The 25,470-nt window shown below is 51.9% G+C and overlaps 1 protein-coding gene across 1 annotated transcript; it reads right to left on the bottom strand.

Annotated features, from left to right (window-relative positions):
- Window positions 1-746: 746 nt before the first annotated feature.
- Window positions 747-21,068, bottom strand: LOC120383530 (E3 ubiquitin-protein ligase TRIM7-like). The gene is made up of 7 exons (XM_039501696.1): window positions 20,606-21,068; window positions 14,712-14,807; window positions 12,985-13,215; window positions 8,744-8,766; window positions 7,042-7,157; window positions 3,665-3,739; window positions 747-1,516 (listed from the first exon to the last, which is right to left on the bottom strand). The coding sequence occupies exons 1-7, from the start codon at window positions 21,029-21,031 to the stop codon at window positions 1,005-1,007; spliced, it is 1,479 nt and encodes a 492-aa protein (XP_039357630.1). The 5' UTR covers window positions 21,032-21,068; the 3' UTR covers window positions 747-1,004.
- Window positions 21,069-25,470: the final 4,402 nt, after the last annotated feature.

The following is a 25,470-nucleotide window of genomic DNA, read 5'->3' as shown; positions in this document are numbered from 1 at the left end:
GTCACCCAGTTTTGTGAAACCCCTTTGTAATTCTTTGCAGTCTATTTTGGACTATCTTGAGTAAGATTGTATTATTTGCAAACTTTGCCACCTCACTGTTTACTCCTTTGCAGATCATTTATGAATATTGTTGAACAGCTCTGGTCCCAGACCAGTACAAGCCCCTTGGGGGACACCACTATTTACTTCTCTCCATTCTGAAAATTGACCATTTATTCCTACCCTTTGTTTCCTATCTTTTAACGGGAGTGCCTGGAAATGCTTTCAGGATCATCAAACAATCCTTAATTTAATTTAATGACAAGCCTTTCGTTATCTTAATCATCCTGCCTCTGTTAATAAACAAACTCCCTGCCCCATGGGCAGAAGTTGCTAGCAGCACAGAACTCATCACATTCCACACTCAAGCTCTGACTCCTGGGTGCTGAGAACCCCCACTTTTTTTTCCAGGGGTGCTTGAGTCTTGGAGCACCCACAGCATCGGCACCTATGCAGCTGGGATCTTAAACCCCAGACCCAGAAGAAAGGGAGGATTTATACAATCAATATACATAAAAAAACCCAAACAACAAACAAACCCTTCCCTGTAAACAACGATTGTGTGAACAACAACAATGTAAGATCCACTGCATAAAAATAAAAAATAATCTTGTAAAATTCTATATACAACATTCATACTCTGTGGAGATTATTAATTCCCCCTGCCCAGCACAAAAGGTTTCCTCTCCAGTCCTCACCTTCTCCTCCCCTCCACCAGATCTCCCCATCTCGGTCTCTGACCCTGCTGAATGTTAGAGTCCTCCAGGGACACAGAGAACAAGTGTTGAACAAGCTGGTCAACATCAGTTTCTGGTCAAGCCTCATCACAACCTTCTTCCTGTTCTGATGAGGCAGAAGCCCGCTGTAGCCTCCAGGTTCATAAAGGTTGTGATGGTAGGTCCTAGAGAAGCCCAGTTGTTGATAGGATTCTAATGGGATATCTCTCGCCCCCCACCCGCCCTGTCTCAGGGACACAGTTGGAGTTGGGATTTCCAGACCCAGAGCCAAGGGCAGATTCTGTCCCCGGCAAAAGTGGCCGGTGGGAAAGTGAAGATCGGGGCCTCGTTATCTGCATAGCAGAATGCCACTTGCCCTGCCTCATAGTCCAGAGAAACCCGGATCCTCTTGAGGTTCCGACTCAAGGAGAGAGGGACCTCAGGGGAGGTGAGAGCCCGGTACTGATCCAGACACCGCTCCACAGCCCAGATCCCCCCCTCAGGGTTAAAGTCGATGAGTCCCTTCCTCCTCAGTGATTCTCTAGCCACCCCCACGGCCCAGCGCTCCCCACCTCCCACCTCCACATCCCAGCAATGTCTCCCCGAGGTGAACCCCTTACATCCCAGCACACAGGGAACAGGATCAAATCTCTCGGGATTGTCAGGCAGATCCTGCCGGGTGTCTCCACATTGCACACATTTCCGATCCTCAGACAAGACGAGTCCGGGATAAACCGTGTCTGGATCCAGAATCACATTCGCTGGGGAGAGAGAGAATCAGAGCGTTAGGGGCAGAGCTCAGCCCTGGGGGAGGCTGGGACCATCTCTCACACTCCCCAGCAGCCCTGTTCTGGCTGGGACATTCTCAGATTTTCTGCCTTTCTGTCCTGGCCCTAGAGTTCAAGCTGATGGGACGTGTCCTCATGCAGGTCTCCTCTGGGTGTGAGGGATCAATCAATAGTCTTTTGTCCTTGATGTTACACAATGGCCTGTCTGATGTCCACGGGCCTTCCTTTTGTGGGGCAGGAGATGATACCTCTTTTGGTACACCAGTATTTCCCACTCAGTGTGACATGTCATTCCATATTCCCTATGAAAATATGCTTATGATATGAGAGATACTTCATGCCAGATGGCTCACGTGAGACATTGTCGGGAAAGTTATGATTACTGAATGTGATTATCCATTTGTATCCCTGTATCATTTCTGTATCTGATGTTAGGAATATAGACTATCTGTATCTGTATTTCAATTATGCTACTCTGGGTGACGCCCACTGCCAACACTTCAGGTACAACAATGGAGAAGCCAGACAGGGCGGATGGCCCATCAGCGAGGACAATGGACTGTGAAAAGCTTGGCCTTCCTGTGGATGCTCCATACTGCCCCTGACTCATGGACGCTGTAATCCTACGGAGTCAGGTGGTCTTGTCACCTGATACAAAAACATTACCCAGGACTTCTTGTAACTTTCCACTGTAAGATGGGGAGATGGGTGTCAGTCGAGGGAAACAAAGAACTCCCACCTTATGCAAATGCTATTTAAGGGTGGGCAGTGAGGTAATCCTGATGGTCAGTTTTCCCCTGCTACCCCATCCAAGATGACTGCTGGAAACAACCAAGACTGAACTGGAGGAAAGAACTGGACCCAGGCTGGAAGGGCATTTGGCCTGTGAAGATGATCAGAACCACGCTTAGGGTGAAATCTAAGTGTTGTAGAACTCACAGCCAGGTTGGGGTGTGTGCCCTGCTTCTTAACAGTCTGCCCCAAGGTTGGCACTCATGCGCTTGAGCTGTTCCACACAGCCTGCCCTGGCATAGCAGGAGTTTGACAGCCTGCTCAGGGGCTACTAACTCCACATAAGATGCTGGGGGGCGGGGGTCTCCCACTGGCTAGCTTCTGCGGCCCCCTAGCTAGGAGGCTGGTTTTCGTGGATCCCATTCTCAGGCACCTCTCTCTCCTCATGCATAACCGAGGTGCAAAGATGACGGATGCCTCCCCATAATGGGGCGGGGGGGAGGGCACAAGCTAAAGGGGAGGACATGTGACTGCCTCACATGTCTCCCCTGCCCAGTGACCCCTCCTATCCTGTGTCCAGCCCGGGACAGTGCTCTCCCCGCCCCACGTTATCTGCAGGGGATGGGGGGAGGACCTCTCTGTCCTTCTCTGTTCTTCTCTCCCTGCATCTCTTCTCCCCCCCACCACCCAGCACATTTGGCTTCTCTCCCTGGCAGCTGGGTGGGGAGCGGGACAAAGTCGTCTTTCCAGCCAGGCCCTCTCAGGCAGAAGCGGCTCCATCCTGCTCCCCGCCCGGCTGCCAGGGAGAGCGGCCTAACGTGCTGGGGGGAGGCTCAGGGAGAGAAGAAAGAGCCCCTCCTCCTCCCCGGCAGACCAATCTGGGGGGACACTAGACCCTCCCTATGCATCGCCTCTTCGCCTAACCCAATTCCTAAGCGCCTCCATGTCAGGCATTGCAAAGCTGAGCATGGCAACCCCCATGTCTCTCAGACATTGACCTGGCAGTGAAAGAGTTACAGGGCAATTCACATCGCTGCCACTGATGACAAGAGAGGGAGAGAAACGGAGACTTCAGACTTAGTATTATTTCTGCAGCCCAGCCACAGCACGAGTCAGTCTGTCCAGCTGCCCCCTCCTCCGTCAGCGTCCGTCTGTCTGGGGTACACACAGGCAGTGTGTGTTCAGCAGTGGATCCCCCGGGCAGGGAGAGGCGGTCGGTGTGTGTCACAGCAGCTCCCTTCTCACTTGCATGTGGTGCCTAGATTGGGGTGAGCTGGGCCTCTGGGGGTTTGATCCCAGAAAGTTTTTCTGCACATTAATTGAGAGTCCAATTTACTCTTAAATTGAGTGTGTGTGTGTGTGTGTTGGGGAAATGCTGGGAAAACTCACCCTTTCTGTATAGTTTTTTCACACCCCTTGCTGGAGACAGTCCCCAGTCCCTCTTCAGGTCAGATGACAGAGTGTCTAGAGAGAGAGGAGAGAGGGGAGGTTTCATGCTGCCATGTCTATGGCAAAATGTCTACTCCTTGATTTATTTGTGCTTTGATTCTGAAACAGACGAAATGGTAGAGATACGGAACCAGGCAGAGCAATGGAGACACGCTGGGAGAATTTCTAGGAAGGGCAAAGGATAATAAAAGAGAATCACAGATATTCTCTGCACGCGGCGCGTGACTAGGGTCCCGATTCTCATTTATGCCTCTCTGGCAGCGTAGCGGGATGTTTATACCAGCTTTAAAGCCCCTTTACACTGCCAGGGAGGTAAAGGTGCAAAGAACCCTTAACATGAACAGGAACCAGGACCTATACCACTTGTCTCCTCCAAGGATTTCACATGAACCCTCTGCACATACAGGATCTCATTTTCTAAGGCTCTGATCACCCCGAGCCGTAGGAGCCGACTTCATGGGCGCGCCGGGGCTCAAGTACCCATGGAAAATAAAAACAGGCAGTGCTCAGCACCCGCCAGCCACACTGATTCTGGCCCTGGGGTTGGCCGCCCATCAGCTGTTCGGCAGGCAGGAGGCACTTGGGGGAGGGGGCAGAGAGGAGGGAGTGGTGGGTTGTCAGGGGAGCCTGCAGAGAGGGGGCAGAGCAGGGGTGGGAAGAGACAGAGCGAGTGCAGGGCCTCAGGAGAGGAGGCAGAGCAGGACAGGAAGAGGCAGAATGAGGATGGGGTGCGGAGGGTGGAGCACCCACTGGGAAAATTACATTTGAGAATCCGATCCATAAAGTTTCTTATATCCAGGGAGCTGAAAGCATTTTAGTACAGCCACAGGTTAAGCATCAGACTAACCCCCTCCTGTGAGGTCTGCAGTTATGATCACCCTCCCTGCTTTCGATGATGGGGGAAACTGAGGCAGGGAGCCATTACTTGATTTGGCCATGGTCACACCGTGAATCAGTGGTAGAGCTGGAACAGAACCGAGCTCTCCTGACTCCCAGACCCATGCATTATTTGCTGGATGTGAAAGGGTTAAGCATCCTGCAGGATAAATGATCCAGAGTCAACTTTTAGAGACACGTTAGAAAAGTCTGTAAATGGTAATTAGGGCCATTCCATGTTAGATAGACTAGAACTTTGAAATGCAAACCTGTATTGTTAGAGAATTAGAGGTGATACTAACTGTGTGTGTTTACTTATGTCTTGTTGGAGGTTAACAATGTAATCAAACAGTCCTGTCTGTGCTGGATTCTGTTAATTCAGAGATCAAAAGGAGATCTTAATATTTAAATGAACTGTAAATATAGTGATATTACTGTATTCGTCTCTCTTTGAAATGTACAGCAAATCACCTGCAAATGGTGGAAAATGGTCAATTATCTTATGTTAATCCCTATAGCTAATTACCAATGATGCTTAGGAAATAGGTCTACTTCAAAGTCTCCATGGTTGTCTGTTGTTCACCTAAAGACTCCTAGCTGTCAAGAGAAGGCCTGGAACTGTATAAAGGACTCTTGGGTCCTGATCCTTTTTATCTCAGATCTGCTTGATGCTTTATGCAGGGGAAGCTTGAGTCATAAGGCTGAGATCTCCAGTCCTCACTCTGAATATGGACATTGGACTATCACCTATGGACTAATTCTGAAAGAACTCCTTGCAACTACAAAGTTAATCATCTCTACTATGAAGCTGATCTCAGAACTGTACTCATGTCTGTATGCATACTGATCTTTTAACCAATACTCTCTCTCTTTTCTTTTTAAATAAAATTTAGTTTATTGTCTGTAAGCGTGTATTTGGGTAAGATCTGGAACATTCATTAACCTGGGAGGTAATGTGTCTGATCCTTTAGGATTGGTAGAACTTTCTTATATGATGAATAAGACTTTAAATAATCCTCATCATATTTGACTTGGGTGTCTGGGTGGAGGCCTAAGGCTGGGTTGCTTTAAGGGAACTGTGTTTTGGCTTCTGGGTAACCAGTGAGGTATTGTAAAACTGTTTTGAGGCTAGCTTGGTAATCTAAGTACTGGAATGACCACAAGTTTTGGGGATTCTCTGCCCCAATCTTTGCAGTTTTCCCTAATTAAATAACCTCAGTGTGGGCCCCTTTGGGACCCGAGTCACAGTTTCCCTCTATTATTAAATAGCAGTTTATCAGATCCAGTCTCCATTTATTATGAGATCCCTGTGCAGATACAAAATTTGTATTCACATCTGATCGCAGACATGGTCCGTGTAGGGCCAGCTCCAGACCCCAGCGCGACAAGCACGCGCGTGGGGCGGCACTTGCCGGCAGGGGCGGCAGATTGGGCTGGCGGACCTGCCGCAGTCACGCCTGCGGGAGGTCCACCGGAGCCCCGGGACGACCGGACCTGCCGCAGGCATGACTGCGGAGGGGGCGCTCCTCCCGCGGCTCCAGTGGACCTCCCGCAGGCGTGACTGCGGACGATTCGCTGGTCGCGCGGGTCGGCTGGACCTCCCGCAGGCATGACTGCAGCAGCTCAACCACAGCCACCGGACCAGCGAACCACCCGCAGCTGTGGGAGGTCCAGCCGAGCGACTAGCGGACCCTCACCAGTCAAGCCCGCGGGAGGTCCGCTGCTCCCGGGGCTCCGGGGCGCCTCCCGCGCATGACTGCTTGGGGCGGCAGAATATGTAGAGCCGGCCCTGGGTCCGTGGATATCCGCATCTGCAGCCACGTATATAAAGCGGATATCTGCAGATTTGCAGGGCTCTATTTATGACCGGGATTATGCCACAACTGAATCTGTCAGAGAGGAGCATGTGATCCTGCTCTCTTCACCTGGATCCCAGATTTCCATGGTTTCAGAGAAACCTGTTCATGGGGAAAATGAATCCCCTTCATATGGATTATTGACTTGGAATAAAAATGTATTTTGCCTTGGAAAAAAACCAGGTCAGGAACGGCAGAAACTTCCTAAAACCATGGCTCTGCCCCATGCCATCCCTCTGTCCAAGGCCCTGCCCCTGTTCCGCCCCTTCTCTCCCAAGCCCCACCCTCACACTGCTCCTTCTCCCCGAGGCCCCACCCCTATGTCGCCTCTTCCCCCGAGGCCTCGCACCCGGCTCGTTCCTCTCCACCCTTTACCTGCCGTTGCTCATCCTTACAGCCAGTAAAATGTGGTGAGGCCATGGTCCCCTGGCTCCCCCTCCATTCCAATGCCCCTGCCCCAGCCCCTTCTCCTGATTTAATGTGTCAATTTAATTTATTTCTACTTTCCATCAGCATCTAACCATGGAATAATTGATCAGAGCCCTTCCTCTCTCAGCGTCATGGACATGTTTCGGTTTTCCCTACCTTTGAAGGTCCTCAAAGTCGCCTTCAGAGCAAGAGTTTGTTGAGAGTAAATGCTGAGTCTTTTTTCCAGCACAGGAGAGATCCTCACCGGCACCTGGAACTTCCCTTTTTTGCACCTAGACCACAACAGAATTTGTTAATGGATAATTGTTGGATTTTTGTATTTGACTCCGAATGTCGAACTAGCGAACGTTACTGAACTAAGGAGGCTGGAGAATGAATTGCTTTGTACATCCCCGTGCTCAGATGAGGTACAGTCCAGGCAATGGCAATGCAAACTCCCCCCACCAGTAGTACATTAACTTGTTTCAACTCTGATCTAGGGAGACCAGTTCAGGGGATAGGAAGGGAGTTCAATCCCCATGGCCCGTCCACTCCTTGGCTTTCCCGCTCTGATGGCCAATCGGTTCTAGTATCCCTGGTGAACTTCGCGTTCTGGGCCACAGAGACTGGACTGAGATCAACTCTTGTCTCCCTTGTTCAGTGGTGCCCAAACTTCCTGTCGTGCCCCCCACTTACCAGTAATGGAATCTATCCCACTCCATCCCCACTCCCATTACTGCACAGTTGGCTCAGCGGCAGAGCCTGGGCTGAAGGTGGAGCTGGTCTGGGGGCTAAGAGGGAATGAGGGCAGAGCTGGTCCTGGAGTGGAGTGGAGTTGCGTGAGGTTCCCTCCTCACTCCCACCCTGTGGGGGCTGGCCCAGCCTCCTCTGTGCACCTTCCCAAACATTCCTCCTCGCGCAAGGGGAGTGCACCCCAGAGTTTGAGGACCACTGCCCTAGTTTGTTCCTTGGGGGTAGTCAATATTTTTTGTCCTGGTCCAAATTACTTGGTGAAGGTATAGTCAAGGTCCAGACTCCAGAGAAAATAATAAAAGAAATAATAACAATAATGATAAGAAGAAATAAATGAAAAAGATTTCGGGATCCGTTCAGAAGCGTGAGGTGATCTGGACTTGGCCCGCAGTCTGCCTATTGACTGCCTCTTCTCACAAGTCTCCAAATAATCAACAGGTCATAAAGACTTCTCACTCCTGACCTGGGCATGACAGAACCAGAGTCCTAGCGATGAAACGTCCATATTCCACCCCCAGAGCCCTGGGGCATCTCCCCCGCCCTTGGAATTCAGGTGATTAAAAATAATCTATATACATTTAGTTTTATAGGAAACACAGAAAACCCCGTTTGTATTAAACAGAGGGAGTTTCTGACCCATTTGTCACCCTGCCCTGCTTTACTGTTGTGTCCTGGGATGATATTTTAAACATCTTATCCAAGCCCCTAAGCAGCACAGAGAAGTGCATGAATGGTGGCTATCGAAGGTCAGGGGAGGCTAAGCCTCCCCTAGCCCCTGCCGTGGCCTCACCCACACTCCGCCCCAAGGCCCCGCTCTCCCTCCCCCTTTCCTTGAAGCTGGCGGGGGCTCAGCTCCTGCCAGCGGCCTGGAGCTCTGGGCTCGGGTTGTCGGCCAGGGTGGGGATGGCTTGGGGCAGTGCTCAGGCCAGACAGTGGCCTGGGACAGCTCAGCCTGGCCTGGGGTTGGGTCAGCCAGCGTGGCTGCAGCAGGGGGGTGCTCGAGGCTCCGGCGGGTGGGGGGAGGGGCCTTGGGTGGTAGGGGCGGGGCCAAGGGCTAGTCTCCCTGAAGGGGGTCGTTCACCCGCCACCCTGCAGAGATGTGAATGGAAAGAGAGGAGCCACATACCTGCTCAATGTGCTTCTGGAGTCCTATGAGGAGAGAGAGAGAGAAGGAAGCTCAGTCCCGCACACCACACACGGGGGCTCCCTCCTGCTCTGGCCAGATTTTCCTAACTGGCCACTGTGTATCTCCTGCAATTATCCGGTCATGTTCTATTGCCTGGAATTGGGACATGTGTGTGTAAATAACACATGGAAACCAACGAGCTACAGCCTGGATCCACAAATGGACCGAGGTGCTGCAGTGCCTAACTTTTGGGCACCAAGAAAACCATTAAAGTGACGGGATCCACAAAGAACATAAGAGAACATGGGAACGGCCAGGCTGGGCCAGACCAAAGGTCCATCTCGCCCAGTGTCCTGTCTCCCAACAGTGGCCAATGCCGGGTGCCCCAGGAAGCCCGAGTTAGGTGCCTAGGCTCCCAGTGTCATGCATGAAGAGAGACTGGCACCCGGCTGCACAAAGCCAGCAGACTGGGCGGGGAGCTGCCTCAGACAGCCAATGGGAGAAGTTGACGAGTGGAGTGTGCCCTAAGCCCCGCCCCTTTCACAGAGTTTGTCACCTTACTACAGGGAGGCTGGATCTCTCTGTGGAAGACAGGAGGAAACAGGGGTGGCTCCCATATAACTTTTAGCCCAGTGGTTAGCGCTCTCACCCAGGAGGTGGGAGACCTACTTTCAGTTCCCCCTGTGCCAAGAAAGGGTTCAAACAGGGGGTCCCCCACCTCGCAGGAGAGGGCTCTAACCACTGGGCTCTTACACAGGTTTTTTCGCAGTCTCCCCTGTTGAACTGTGGATAAATACTTAAAGAGGCAGAGGGCCTGAACTCGGGGTCCCCAGCCTTGCAGCTGGCGACGCTAACCACAAGGCTAGTGAGTCAGTCTTAGTCCCTCGGTTGCCGGCGCAATGGCTATTTAAGAGAGTGCACGCAAACAGTACTTGCAAATCAACGAGCTAAAGCAATAACTACCCCATCGGTACGCGCAAGTGCTGTCTGTGTATGGGCAATTCACAGGGTTGGACTTGTTGTGGGTGAATCCCCCTTTGGGGACGCTAGCCCCTGGCCCCACCCTTTCCGCTCAAGGCCCCACCCCCGCCTGCTGGAGCTCTGAGTGCTCCCCCTCCCCCATGGCTGGAGCACCAAGCCCCATTCACAGCCAGAGGAGCCCTGGCTGGCCTGAGCTGCCCCAGGCCACTGGCCTGACCCCAAAGCTTGACCCCTCAGGCCCTGGGCCGCCAGCTGGCCTGAGAACCAGCCCAAGCTGCCCCTGGCCGCCCCAACCTCCAGCCACCAGCTCGGGCCCCTCAGCGGGAGGTGAGCCCTGCCGGCTTCAGGAGAGAGGGCAAGCGAGGGCAGGGATTTGGATGAAGCCTAGGTGGGGCCACAGCCTGGGTTAAGGGAGGCTTAGACTCCCCTGGACTTCGATACCCACTGCCCATGGGGTGGGCACACGTAGATGGTTGTAGGCACTAATACGGAAGCTGGTGAGGCCCATTTCAAAACTGGACACAAAAGGGAATTTCCCGGTCTTTCGCTCTTCCAGTGGGAAGGATGATTGTGCAGCTAAAACGCTAGACGATGATTCAGGAATCCTACGTTCAGTTCCCAGCTCCATCTGTGTGAACGCCGGCGACTCACTGAATCTCTCTTGCCCTTTGTAGACTTGAAGGTCTTTAGGGCTGAAACAGTCACTTTGAGCTCATCTATACTCACAGTTGCACCAGTTTAACATAAGGGGTATTTTTAAGCTTATTTGACTGAACCAGTGCAAATGTGTGTGTGGACACTCTCACTTCAGTTTAAACTAAGCCTGTATTCGTTGAGCCTGTGCTGATTCTTTGCCAAATTAGGTGAAATCGATATGCGCCGGGCGTCAATTGAAACACTATCATTTACACTGTGCTCTGGGGCAGGTTTAACTACCCACATTGAAAGGTAAACCAGGGCAATCTTGAATGCAGACAAGGCCTTATGTGCCCTGGGTCCCTGCTCTCAGTTGTGTCATCTACAACCTACTGTGCTGTAAATTAAAATAATAATAATAATAATTTAAAGTTTGTGTTGAATGTGCTGAGCAGGAAGTTACCCATCAACCTGCTCCCTGCTGAGGGTCTCCATCCTCTGGCCAATGCAGGATGGGGCAGAAACTCTCTCCTCTCAGGGAGTAACTTCACTCTGAGCCAGGAGCTGATGGTAGCAAGGATGCTGGCTGCAGCGGGTGCTGCTGAGGGACCTCACATGCTGGGCAGGGAGCTGAGGGACAGAGCAGGTTGCAGCAGGAGCCACAGGACTGCGTACCAAGCAGGTGGAGACAGGTCCCGCCGGACATTGCAGCTGGATTCAGGTGCACGTAGATCTTGTGGGGGAGCAGCAGAGCTTGGGCGAGGGCCCTATCGCCAGAGATATAAGCACAGAGGGGCCCTGTTGGGACCTCCCTGGAACTCAGAACCAACCGCTAGCTGATGCTCCTGAAGGGACAGGGAGCCTGCAGATGACTTCTGCAGGCAAAGAGCTGTGTGTGTGCTGGGGCTCAGTCTGGGAATCGGTCAGTGTGCTCTGACGGGGGCTGGCTCCATGGGAAGGGGCTAGCATCCTTGTGAAGGATAATGACATACAGAGGGGAACCCTGTAGCCCAGCTGCCACCGCAAAGGGAGCAGCCCGTGCTCAGAAGCTGTGCAGGAAGCACTGGAAAGGCTCCAGAGGCGAGAGATAAAGGTGATCAAAGGGATGGAAGGCAAGCCACATGAGCAAAGGCTGAAGGTCATAGGTGCCGACTCTGTGGGTGCTCCAGGAAAAAAGTTTGCAGATGCCCAGCACCCACTGGCAGCCAGCTCTCCCCTCCCCACCCCAGCACCTCCTGCCCACTGGTGGCCCCGCCAATCAACTCCTCTCCCGCTCGCTGCCATCAGCTGTTCCCCAGCATGCAGGAGGTGCTGTCAGGGAGAGGCAGGAGCAGGGAGGGGATGCGCTTGAGAGAGGGGGTGGAAAGAGGCGGGGCAGGGGCACAGCAGGGGTGGGAAGAGGTGGGGTGGGGCCTTAGGGGACGAGGTGGAGTGGGGGCGGGGTATGGGGTTGAGCACCCCCAGGGAAAATGGAAGCTGGTGCCTGTGTTTAGTTTGGAAAAGAAGAGATTAAGGGGGGACATGATAGCGGTCTTCAAATACTTGAAAGGCTGCCATAAAAAAGATGCAGAAAAGTTGCTCTCTCCTGCCACAGAGGGCAGGACAAGACGCGATGGGATCAAACTACAGCCCAGCAGATTTAGGACAAACTTGCTAACTGTAAGAACAATAGCACAATGGAACAGACATCTAGGGAGGTTGTGAAACTACTTCTCCGGTGGTTTTCCAAAGGAGGCTGGACAGCCCTCTGCCTTGGGTGGCTTAGACCCAACAAATCCTGCATCTTGGCAGAGGTTAGACTGGATGACCCTTGTGGTCTCTTCTCACCCTATGGGTCTGTGATTCTATGAACTGAGAGGGGCCCCAGTGACCCACACAATGAATGGAGAGGGGCCCCAGTGAATAGAGAGGGGCCCCAGTGACCCACACAATGGACTGATCTTGGCCAGGGAACCTTCTTGCCTTTCATAGAGGACTGGACAGGAGAGGGCCATGGCCCTACCATTTACCACCAGCCGTAAGGGGTAGCGACGGGGTGGGGGTGGGGCGGAAAGGAGTGGGGAGGGAGGAGAGGGACTGGGCCTTCGGGAAAGGGGAGATGCAAGGGCAGGGTCTCGGGGGATGGGGCAGGGCCACATTTCAGGCGCTGGTGGCCCCCCCCATTTTTAGAGAGCTTCCGTCGCCCCTCCCTGGCAATGCAACTGCTTCCGCTGCCAACCCCAGGGTATTTGCAACTTTCTCTTTCCTCCCAGCTCTAACCCCCACAGCTGAAATGCTGGTAGAGCCGGTGGTAGAGTCCCAGTCCCGCTGGCAAGCTGCTGTGTATCAGTTACCAGAGCAGTCAGCGATTACAAGGCTTAGGGACTAATTGTGGCTTTGCCGTTCTCTGGGGAATTAGCTGGGGGCAGAGACGTAGGGGCTGAGCCGGGCTCTGGGGCGTTCTGTCTGCACACAGCAGACGTGGTCAGTGCCTCGCAGACAGCTGGGCGGCGAGCTGTACATTGGTGATGCCCCATCACCTGCTGGGAGCAGGGAATGGGTTTTGTTTAGACCCCCTGAATTGACTGAGCAGGAGTCATCCCTTCCCTGGGCAGGGATCTGAGGTGTCTCTATCTCAGCCTCACCTGCAGGAATTCCCTCGCCGGCTGCTGCCCCTTCCCCTCCATCTCGGCAATCAGCTCGCTGAGGCGGGAAATCTCCTTGTCAAGTTTGGTGACAGTCTCGTTCTGCCACCTCACAATCTCCTGCTCCAGCTCTCCCAGCCGGCCCAGCAGGAGTCGCTCTTGTTCCTCCAGGAACTGGTGCAGCTGTTCAAATTCAGACACAACCTTCTGCCTCTCGGCTTCTTTTTTGTCCTTTAGTCCAGAGACACAAATAGAGGAAAGGAAGAGCAGGGACAAGGAGAGAAACATGAGACATTTCATAGAGCCTTGGTTATGCAAGGGGAGTACTTCCCCATGACCTCTGCAATTCAGCATTTTGTGAGACATTCCTTGTGGATGCAAAATAATTTTTTTCTAGAACTCCCTCATGAGGTCTAATTTCAGTTTCTCATGACTTTCTCATTTTTACCATATAATTATCAAATAAATCAATTGGAATATAAATATTGTACTTACACGTCAGTGTATAGTCTATAGAGCAGTATAAACAAGTCATTGTCTGGCTGAAATTTTAGTTTGCGCTGACTTCACAAGTGCTTTTTATGTAGCCTGTTGTAAAACTAGGCAAATATCTAGATGAGTTGATGTACCCCCTGGAACACCTCTGAGTATCCCCAGGGTTACATGTACCCCTGGTTCAGAACCACTGATCTACATAACAGCTGGAGGGGTCATTGCCAGCTTGGGTGGACTCAGGTGGTGGGACAGCGTAGCTGCCCTGAGTACAGTCCTGTGTGAGACCCTAGGTTGGTTCTCGGGCAGGGAACCCATGCCACTGTGAGTACACTGCTATTTTTAGCACACTAGCTCAACCAAAGCTAGCGTGCATACATCCACCCGAGCTGGAAATTATGCCTCCAGCTGCAGTATAGGTGTACGCTGAGACGCAGCTGTCACAGGTCCATAGGATCGGTGCTATGCCCCAGCTTTTGAACAGTCTCTTGGCTGGAGGAACCCCTTAGATGTGCCAGACCCCCCGAGGGGTCTCACTCTTCCTTCAGGATGGGCCATGAGGCCTCACCACCTCCTTAGACTGAGATCCCAGCTCCAGCCCTCCTGGTAGAGACTTATCCACTCTTCAGGCACCCAACATTTGCAGTGACACCCCAAACCACATAGGGTTTATTAGTGGCCTAGGACACAGCATGGGATGCCCGTAGGTTAGCACAGGGACATACGGGTTAAAGCACAGTCCATTCTGGGGCAAGGCAGAAGGCACCAGCCAAGCTGTAGTGAATTCCATCCCCATGCACTGCTTCCTTCTCTGACTTCCAGCCTTCGTCAGTTCCCAGGTTACTGAGCCCCAATGGCCTCCCCCACTTTTACTCAGGTTCCGGCACTCCTGCGGGAGCCCCCAAATTGGCCAGGGCCCCTAGGCATGGGCCCATTAATCCGCCACTGCCTGGAGGGAAGAACTACAGGTGCCAGAACACAGCTGGGCCTACAGTGTGAGAATGGTCGATACCCAGGGTGATGTAGCCTAGGGCCTGATCTACGAGTGGGAAAATTACAGAATCCCACATCATGACAGGTAAAGGCGCAAGGTGTGCACTCAGGGACACCAGAAAGGGGACAGAGGTGCTGTTAGCTCTGCAACCGTGACCCAGAAAGGTCACAGAGAAACACACCCCCATGCTCACAATGCTACAGAGAAATGAACCCGTTGGGTATTGACTATGGGCACTTACCTGGTACTCCTTAATTTTCCTCTCTTCAGTCTCTTTAAATCCCAGAAGCTCCTCTCGCTCTTTCTTCAGAGTCTTCAGTTGGGTCAGGGTTTGTTTCTGAGTGGAGAAAAACACTGTGTGTGATTTACGTGATGGGGTGGGACTTGTTTCTACCACTAAAAAAATACATATCCAGCATGGAGAGAATCTAGTCTTTGATTAAACTCTTTCTAAACTGTTGCCATCGGCAGGAGGATGTGATGCCAATTCCCTGAAAACCCACTGGCCAGACGGAGGTGCTGGGTGGGAGGAGGTTTGTCTCCAGGAATTCCCCCGGATCCCCTCCCCCGGCAGTAATATTGACAGTGATTGTTCCGGGCTGCCCAATGCAAGGGGCCCTGCACCCAGCGCTGCCCTGGCTCTGAGCGATCAGGGTAGTTTGGTCCCAGAAATGGGTGGTTCCTTTAATGGAATTGAAGTGATCACCACAGACTAATGGGGGAATCCCCTGGCATCAGGGGGAATCCTTTATGGCAGTGGGCCAGTAGAATGACCATTCACCAGCTCCTTCAAAGCCTCCTTCATAGGAGTCCGTTGGGAAGGCAGGGTTGTGGCTGAAGCATGCTGCACGTTGCCTACTCTCAGCTGCTACAATCACCCAGAGAACAGAGTGTGTCAGAGCAGCCCCTGGGGCTGAGGGTCCAGGCAGGACCCAGGAGGAGCAGATACTACCAGGAGTTTGAAAGGTGTCAGACAGCCACCTCTGCCCCCACTCTCTGATCCTGCACTGAACTCAGCTGTGCGAGTGTGACGCTGGCAGACCAGGTGCCAGCTCATGCCAAACCAATTCACTTGTGTATTAGTATAGAGCAAAGTGATTGTTAAATGTATAGAATGTAGTTGGTGTTTAAACTTCATGAGAACTAATGGGACATTACTTGCATTGTTTTCACGTATCTGTATCCAGTTATAATGGAGTAGTGAACATTTACATTGTGTATACCCCTGTAACTAAATAACCCATCAAACGAGGAAGAAGCTGCATGGAATGCAAATGAAGGACTTTAACAGCAAAGTGCTAATTTCAAAGCAAGTGGGCGTTGTGTGTGAGGATCAGAGGTCAAAGACTCAAAATGCGTTCCTCACTTTCTGTCATCGAAGGAACAGACCACGTGGGTGGGTAGTGACCCTGTCAGCTTGTTTTCTGGGAGAAAAAGCTGTAAGTACGGATTTACACAAAGATCTGGACTGTTTGGATTCTAACAGGGCGGAATAACTGAACAAGAAGACGAAGATCCCCAGGGTTATTCTGGGTAGCCCTGAGAAATTTTTGGGAAACTGGCAGATGACGACATCTCTGCTACCATTTGGAATTATGGACTGTGACTCAGCTGTACATATAGTTTACCCACTTTAACTTCTCAATCATTCTTATTTTCTTTTCTTAGCTAATAAACCTTTAGTTAGTTTACTATAGAATCGGCTGCCAGTGTTGTCTTTGGTGACGGATCTAGAGTACCAGTTGATCTGGGGTAAGTGACTGGTATCTTGGGACTGGAAGCAACCTGAATGTGGTGTGATTTTTGGTGTGAGTGACCGTTTATCACAAAGTCCAGTTTTTCTGGGTGGAAAGATAGACTGGAGAGCCTAAGGGGCCTGTCTGTGACTCCATGATAAGACTGGTGGAGTGATCTAGGAGTTCATTTTCATTATTCCTTTGGTGAAATCTAATTATAGAACTCACCATCAGTATGGGGTGTCTGCCCGGTTTTCTGCCCATCTGCCCTGAGGTCGGCACTCACAGTCCTAAGCCACTACAGACAACATGACACCAGGAAGGAGAGTAAATGACTCTGGTTGATTTAATGCAAAGTGTGTGCAGACCCTGCAGAACATGTTTCAAACAGAGAGAGCAGATGGGAGGTGCTGCTCTTAGTTCACGTTCTACCTCCTCAATATTTCTTTATAGACTGTGAATCCTTTAGAGTGGGACACGCTAAACGTGTAAATTCTCAGCACAGATATGACATAAACATAGCAGAGGACTACCTCTGCTGTAGCGAAGGTTAAGAAACACCTCTCTGTTTAAAGGGCGCTTATTATAAACCCTGTAAAATTTGCCTTGTTGCTCGGATTGCATTTCGTTGTGGTTCATGAAGCTGTGTGGTTGATCTCGTGAGCTAAAGTTGGGGTCATTGGACCAAGGAGTTTCTAAGATACAGACCCTTGAAGAAAACAGCTTTTCAGAGTCTACCGAATAACCCTTTGGAGGCAGTAAAATTGAAAAGTGGGAATTTTGAACCTATGACCCCTGCTCCCGATCCTGTCATTTCTTAGTTGTCCCCTGCACTCAGTTGAACCCTGAGTCCAGTGGCTCCTCCCGTAAGGTTGGGGGAGGGGCCTTTAGATGCAGGACTTCAATGAGGCCCCTTCCCCGAGGGCCCCCCCCCGACACCACCCTTTTCCCAAGGCCCTGCCTCTGCACTGCCCCTTCTCCCCAAGCTCCCACCCCTGTACCGTCCCTTTTCCCGAGGTCCCACTTCCATGCCGCCTCTTCCTCCCACTTTTAAAAAGGGGGGGGCATGGCTCTCTGCCCCCCATTCAGGCATCCCTGGTTAAGTATCATCATCGTTATCTGGCCACAGTCATATCACAAGTGCAAACTGACATGATAATTACAACTGCCTAAAGGACCCTGCCGCCTACCCACAACGTTGCTCTCTCTGGTTAAAAACTTGGAAAGTCACCCCATAAAACCTCCCTCGAGGCAGAGTTCAGGTTGTCCGGAGGCACAGCGTGTCCTTCCAGAACACTAAGTCCAGCCAAATGCAAATATCTGCAAACCAGAAATACCGACTTCCAGTACGTGCCTAGGCAACTTTAGCTACGTCCTCTCTGAATGCTGCCCCATGTGCCAATACCCAGGGGAGGTGTCTAATGCAGGTTGGGGCACAAAGCATTTCCGGTCTTGGGGCTGCAGCGGGGGGTGGGGAGTGAGTGGAGATGGGGCCTTAGGGGGAAAGGGCGGAATGGAGGTGGAATGGAGACAGGGCCACAGGGGAAGGGGCGGAGCAGGACCAGGGCTGTGGGCAAAATGGGCTCAGGGCTGAGGGCGAGTGATGGAACAGGGGAGGGGCTCCAGGCTCAGCGCTCCAGCCAGGGCCGAGAGCTCCGTTGTGGTCCCAGCCAGGGCTGAGAGCTCGACCCCAGCCGGGGCTGAGCTCTCAGCCCCACTCCCCCAGTGGCCCCGACTGAGCTCTCAGCCCCCCCACCTCACCCCAGCCAGGGCCACGGGGAGTGTGACGCTCTGTACCTCAGGGGAACACCCTGCACCCCCATTTCATCCTTATAATAGGATTGGGTGGGATCCAATGCAAAGTTTGTCATGGCAGGTGTCTTCGGAAGGCTCATGATGCACTGAGCATTGTTGTTATAGTGATGTTATAGTAATTGTTACAGTAACGTTATAGGTTGTAATTTCATGTATATAGTTATGAGGCTGAAAATGTGTCCCCATGGCTTAAAACAAGCCCAGGAAAAACTCTCGAGGAGCAGAGGGGCAGTTCACACCTCATCAGGGCATGTATGGGACAAACCCAGCCCAGCCTCACAGGAACAAAAGACACTGGCCTCGGCAACAACAAAACATCTGTTGGACTCTCAAGTGAGTCACTCCCCTTCCCTTGGTCAGTTTGGGACTATGAAGAGGTAATGTTCACCTGACTCTGAAGGTGGGGGAGGGGGAAGCCAAGAGGGAAGAAAGGACACGATAAAAGGGAGAGACGTTTGCCATGCTCTTCCTCTCTTCCACCTCCATCTACAGACACCACCACCAAGTGACTGAAGCGCTGATCAAAGGGGAGAGCCTGGCTGATGGGCAACCAGCCAGCCTGTGGTGAGAAGCATCTACGTTTGTAAGGGCACTGAAAGTGTTAAGATTAGCTTAGAATGTGTTTTGTTTTTATTTCATTTGACCAAATCTAACTTGCTGTGCTTTGACTTATAGTCATTTAAAATCTATCTTTGTAGTTAATACATTTTTTGTTTATTCTACCTGAAGCAGTGTTTTTGGTTTCAAGTGTGTCAGATAACAAGCCTGGTACATATCAATTTCTTTGTTAAATTGACAAACTCATATAAGCTTGCAGTGTCCAGCGGGCATAACTGGCCACTGCAAGATGGAAGTTCCTAGGGTTGCATCAGGGACCAGAGATATTGGCTAGTGTTATTCAGTTGCACAATCCAAGCAGTGAAAGGCCAGAAGTGCTCACTCACGTAGCTGGGAGCAGCTTACATGCCAGAGGCTGTGCGTGAACAGCCTGGGAGTGGGGGTCCTGAAAGCAGAGCAGGGTAAGACTGGATTGGAGTGACCTAACAGATCACCAGTCCAGATAACATCAGCCAGAAGAGGTGGGGTAGGGGGCCAGCCTCCCAAAAAGGAATCTTCACCCAGTACCACATACTCACACGCTGCCTGTGCACTGTACTGAACAAGGAATACCTTTATCTGCCCTCTACTCAAACACTTAGCCTACTCCAAAGCCTAGTTGTACAACCCTCTGCACCCTCACGCACACGGTCATCCAGCACTCGATTTTCACTTACCCTTCATTAAGCCCACAGACCACAGGCATCTCCCACTTCACTGCTGACAATCCCCATGGCAAGAAGACCCTCGTGCCCCACTACTTACAGAGACCCCCACTATCCTCTCCCACAAGAGTCATAGGTTCAGCAGGCCCCCACCACTCAGGACTTCGCAGTAGCCAGGCCATATCTGCTTGGGCAGGTGGGTGACCCCCTGTGCTCCTCCACTTCTTCCAGGCACAAAGCCCTTTGGTGGGGTGCTGGGGTGCTGTGGGTGGTAGTTAACGCTCTGTTAAAAAAATCGATGGGGCAGGACTATTGTCTCAGGCTCTCTGCAGACTCAGGCAAATGCGGCTGCATGGGTCAAACTTGGGGAATAGTTTCAAGATTTCTTCATAACATATGCACTGACTCCATGGGTGCTCTGGGGTTGGAGCACCCACATAAAAAAAATAGTAGGTCCTGCCGGTCAGATCCTCCCCCCTTCCACCAGGGCCTCCTGCCCGTGGAGGATCAGCTATTCAGCAGCGAGCAGAAGGCGCTCGGGAGAGGGGGAGGAGCAGGGGCAGGAAGAGGTGGAGTGAGGGAAGGGTGCACTCAGGGGAGGGGGAGGAACACAGCAGGAAGCGGCAGGGGGAGGACAGAGCAGGGGCAGGAAGAGGCAGGGTGGGGGTGGGGCCTTGGGTCAAGCAGGAGTCAAGCTCCACCCCAGGGAAATCAGGAAGTCAATGTCTCTGCTTCATAACCCTGAGGTCTAGAATTTATGGTGGTTTCCCATTTTGAAGCTTTTCTTCTGCAAACAGAATGACTAGCCACTTCCTTTAATTTATTATTTTTAAAAGGACCGAGGAGGTTCTGGTGCAAATCAGCTAACTCAAGGAGCTGGGACCCTAGAGAGGTATCTTTAGTGTCTCTGCCTTAACACAACACTGTAAATGCTGCATGCAGCAGAGTGAGGGTTGCATCCTGAATGTGAACGCCTGCTGGCGGTGCCCGGGGCTGTCAGGGGTGTGAAGGGAGAACAGCTTGTTCTCTCCATTCCCGGCCTGCCAGCAGCACGGCCACATCTTGCTTCAACCCCCTTGGTGGAGAAAGCACCACACATTGAGCTCCAGTGCCCTAATGAACAGAGCCGGGTTGAGTGGCTGGGACAGCATCAATGGCCAGGACTCCCTGCAACTGACAGAAGAGAGGGGCCTGCAGGGGAGAGATTTTGTCAGAGCTGGAGATATGGGGATGTGGGAGTGGAAATTTGGGAAACTGGGGGAGTTAGTGGCTCTGAGAGGAAAGTCCATATCGAGTTAACCAAGATCCAGTTCATTTCCTACCTTATATTTCCAGGCAGCCACTTCAAGGAGAAGCACCGGGTGAGACTTGTGCTCTGGAGATCTCTCGCAAACCACACACACGGCTTCCCCATCCTTCTCACAGAACAGGTTGAGTTTCTCCTTGTGTTTCTCACACACATTCTCTTTTCCCGCTTCGTCTGCTTTTAAACCCTCTTCTTGGAGTTTTTCTATTATGTGCGCCAGGTTCCGGTTGGGCCGGAGATTCCCTGTCCGGATCCGAGCTCTGCAGACAAAGCAGCACAAAGGCCCGTAGTCTCCCGTTGTCCATTCTTCACAGTACCGAGTGATGCAGCCCCGGCAGAAGTTGTGCCCGCAGTCTACGCTCACCGGCTTTGTGAAATACTCCAGGCAGATGGGACATATGGGCTCCTCTGTGATTTCCTGTTCAGGAGTCCCCGAGGCCATGGCTGCTGGGATCTCTGCCTTCTGCTCTCGACTCTGGGAGGAGCAGCAAGGCAAAAGATAAGAAAAGGAGGAAGTGGAGACAATATGGGGTGAGGAGGACGAGGAGGAATGGGAGGGGAGGAAAGAACACAGGAAATGAAAGGGTGGCTGATGAATATTGAGGGGGAAAAACCAAAAAGCGCTCAAGCTAAATCCAACAAGGACACTCTGAATCTGAAATGAGCGAGTCACAGACATGGACACTGGAATATCTACGAAGCGGTTCTCAAACTTCATTGCACTGTGATCCCCTTCTGACAACAAAAATTACTGCATGATCCCAGAACGGGGGACTGAAGCCGAAGCCCAAGGGTTCAGCCCTGGGTGGGGGCGGGTCCTGTAACTTGAGCCCCACTGCCCAGGGTTGAAGCCCTTGGGCTTTGGCTTCAGCCCCAGGTGGTGGGGCTTGGGGTTGGGCTTCGACCCCGGCCCCCAGCAAGTCTAACACCAGCCCTGGCAACCCCATTAAAACTGCGTCGCAACCCATTTTGGGATCCCCACCCACATTCTGAGAACCGCTGGAATGGGATGAATTAAAAAAAACCAAGGTAGTGTCTTGATTCGCTGTGTCTCACTGAACAGCTAACCTGCCCCGGGACTGCCAGCATTACAGTCACTTCCAGCATTAAGAGCCTGTGAATCAGCAGCGAGGTGTAGTGTGGTTGCACTTCCTTGATTTGGATTAAGGCAGATAAATATGTTCTCTTATCTGCATCCTGACCATGAAATCCAGTAAATAATTAAATTGGGAGCAACCTTTACACTGAAGGGCCATTGTAAGTTTTAAATGTTGTGACTCTACCATGTCAATGTATAGCCCAGCCCACGGAGACTGCAGATAAGATTCAGAAAGAGGCTCGAGGTTTTAATTTTTTTACAACATTCAGTATAGAGGAGGGAAAAATTACTTTCCCCTCATTTCTTCCCCCTTGGACCAAGACTGAGTGAGGAACTACTACATGGTCCTGCTTTGCTTGAGGGGAAATGTGAGCCATGGACCCTAGATTTACGTTTGTCTGGAGTGCCAGGTGTCCAGTTTTCAGTCCAGTCAAAAGGGGACCTGTACAGTGTCTGGTCAGATGTACTGACCAGACGTCTGTGGCCGGGACGCAGCAGGGGAGGCAGCGGAGCCAGGGTGGAATCACGTCGGAGTCCCTAGAGGACATGGCAAGCCCTAATCTGCAGTCCGGGTGGGGTAGGAGTAGGATGCAATGGCTCTTGCAAGAGAAGGGAGCCCTGCTCCCTGAGATGGATGCAGGGGGAACACCAGGGCCGGCCAACCAGCCCCAGGGAAAGGAATAGCAGGGGCACAGAATGAAGAGACCCCTCTTCACCCAGCTGGAAGCACAGAGGAGGCAGCCCCCGGTGGAGAACCCCAAAGAACAGGGTGAAGGGCGGGGTCTAGCTGGAGGCCCAGCCTCCCAGGAGGAAGGGAAAAGGCAGATCCATGGGATTGGTGTGGGGAGGGAAGAGGGGAGTAACAGAGAAGGGGACTGTCATGGGGCGTGGCTCCTCCCCTGCCTTCTTCCCCGTGGTAACTGCACCAAACCCAGTGCCTGTGCCTTCACCGTAGCCTTCCCTCCACCATTTCTACAGCACCATCCTCAGCACTTCTTGGCCCTCTCCCCAGGACCCCAGGGGAAGAGATGTCTTCCCCTTCAAGGCCTCCATGTTACTGAGCTCAACTAGTCCTGGTCCCCTCTCTCTCTCTCTCACCTTCACTTCCTTCCTCCCTCTTTATCAGCCTTGGACTGATCATTGGCTCCATAGACCATCCGGCCTGATTGTCTAATTACTCCCTGTCAGCTATGACAAGGGGGCCCGATTAACACCTGAGTGACCAGAGTGCAGGCTCACCTGTTCGCTCCTCAAACTCGGTCATGGGTACGATGTCCCATGGAGATTCGGGGGAGGGTGGATCACCAACGATACCAGGAGGGTCACGTGAAAACAGGGTCAGTGCCACTCAGGGGCAGCGCTCCCCTTCTCAGTCAGAATCAATCTCTAAATGGCAAAGCAGTCCCCTTCTCTCTCTCTCACCTCTCGTGCCTGCCATGGGATAAGAACAGTTAGACTCATAGATTTTAAGGTCAGAAGGGACTGTCATGATCATCTAGTCTGACCCCCTGCCCATTCCAGGTCACAGAACCTCCTCCGCCCATTAACAGTTGGGGGTTAAGAAGTTATTTGGGGTGTTTAAGGTCCTTCCCTGTTCCTGTAATGCTCCATCTGTACAAGAGCTTCTGTTTTGTTTGATCCCAAGAGTTTCTTTGACAGTCAAGCCAGAATCATACATGCATGAGCAGTTCTTCTATCTTCATTTTAGGAAAATAGCCCCTCCCCTTACCCCTTATCCTGTTCTGTCTCCAGTTCTAATGGAAAAGTGTCTAGAGCAGTGGTTCTTAACCTTTACTACAGCCTGCACCCCTTTGGTTCTCAAAATATGGTCTCGCACCCCTTATCAAAAATTGTTGACGCAGGTCAGTTCTTTAAACCTAGCTATATCATAACTATATTTGTTTCTATATTACAATAATCGTCAAAAATGTATAATGTTAATAAATACATAGGTTTGATTAAACAAAGTAGTTGTACTTACATGCCTGTGCTTAATTTGTGTTTTCGATGATTTACCTTCTAAAAAAATCTGGCATGTCTCGCACCCCAGAAAGGGCACTTCGCACCCCCCAAAACCCCAGACTCTAGAGGGAGGAGTTTTCCCAGTGTCCCTGCAGGACCCCATTCGGGCCGGGATCCCGGGGTCTCGGGGAGGCGCCCAGAGCCCAGGCTCCAGCCTGAGCATCTACACTGCAATTTTATAGCCCAGCCGCCCAAGCCCTATGAGCTCAAGTCAGCTGACCCGGACTGGGCTGTGCCCTGGCTCTTTGATTGCAGTCCAGATGTACCCTGAGGGACCCTAACTCCCACTGACTTTCAATGCACTTCTAAACATTTTGCCCCATACTGAGTTCGACAGAACTATTTTTTATGCATTCATTACGCAGTCTTTTATTCATGCTGTCACTACAGACACACTGCAGGGTTAAGCATTCGCTGTCCTACCTGGTCGTTCCAGCCATTACATTTAAAGCAATGCAGACACGCTGAACTTAGCTCTGAGTTTCCTGGATTTTTATCGCCCGTTGCTGGAATAATTACATCCCACCTGCCAAGTAATTTCTTACACTCTTTTACTGATAAGCCACGACTGCGTAACTCCATTTTACAACAGTTTGTTTCAGTGTAAAATATTCATCCTAATTGGAAGGTGGAGAAACAGAAGGTAATTGGCTCGAGTCCATCTCCTTCCACAGTCTTAGCGCACGTCCACGTGGCAATTACAGGGTGTGCTTGCAGCTCACATAGATATACCTTAGCTAGCCATCTTGGGTCTCTCAAAGCATTATGAGGCTGCGGCAGCAACGCACACTTCAGCATGGGCTATTCCTGCGACCAGTTACCCAGGGTTTGGAGTGCGCTTGTAGCCCTCAGGCTGCCACAGCTTCACTGCTCCAGGGCCCAAGCCAGCTAAATTAAAGCTAGCTCAGATACATCTACACATAATGTGTTCACAACCCAGGATTGCAGTCAAAACAGACCCACAAAGAAACACAACTCACTTTCCCCTCCTAGATCCCTCGTCAGAGTCTCTTTCAGGAAGATTATGGACAGTGGGTATAATAGGCCAGGGGAGTTTAAATCTCCCCTAATCCAGGCCCATGCTCCGTCCTCTCCCCCAAATAGGCTGGAGCTCAGCTCCGGAGGAGGCCAGAAGGTGACTGGGGCCGGTGGGGGGCTCGGTGCTGGGGCCCAGTGGCCTGGGGCAGTTCAGCTGAGGCTCTTCCAGCTATGGGGAGGGAAGAGGAGTACTCGGGGCTCCGGTGGACAGGGAGAGATGGGGCAGGGCCTTGGGTGGAAGGGGCAGAGCCATGTGGCTAGCCTCGCTGAAGGGGGTGCTCATGTGCTGCCCATGAGGAAGATGTATGTTAGAGAGAAATCCTTGAGATTCACCACCTCAGGAGAAAGCTTGTCTGCCTGTAACTTTCCCTCAGGCCCGTCCTTAGGGGAAGTGGCTCCCTGGGAGAGCTTCTATTTTGGCACCCTTTCTTTGAGTTTGGCTGCATGGGGGGTTGGGCAGACGGGGACCAGCTCCCTGTACAATGACTAGGGTTGCTAAGCATCTAATTGCACAAACCCAAACACCCTTGTCCATCCCTTCTCCAAGGCCACGCCCCCACTCACTCCATACCCCCTGCCTCCGTTGCTTGCTCTCCCCCACCCACACTCATTTTCACGAGGCTGGGACAGGGGGTTGGGGTGCGGGTTCTGGGAGGGAGTTTAGTTGCGAGCTGCAGGCTCTGGGCTGGGTCAGAGGGTTGAGGTACAAGGGGGTTCAGGGT

The sequence above is a fragment of the Mauremys reevesii genome, linkage group 15, assembly GCF_016161935.1.
Source record: "Mauremys reevesii isolate NIE-2019 linkage group 15, ASM1616193v1, whole genome shotgun sequence".
Classification (NCBI taxonomy): domain Eukaryota; kingdom Metazoa; phylum Chordata; order Testudines; family Geoemydidae; genus Mauremys; species Mauremys reevesii.
Note: the sequence above shows the minus strand (reverse complement) of the source record. Positions and strands in the feature narration are given on the sequence as shown.

Bases quoted from the DNA above. Each gene is read 5' to 3' on its own strand.
- LOC120383530 (XM_039501696.1), bottom strand. From the start codon at position 21,031: ATGGCCTCGGGGACTCCTGAACAGGAAATCACAGAGGAGCCCATATGT. The intron at 13,216-14,711 runs GTAAGTGCCCAT...TCTGGACTAAAG, and splicing joins GGAAAATTAAGGAGTACCAG to GACAAAAAAGAAGCCGAGAG. The intron at 7,158-8,743 runs GTATGTGGCTCC...GTTGTGGTCTAG, and splicing joins TCCAGAAGCACATTGAGCAG to GTGCAAAAAAGGGAAGTTCC.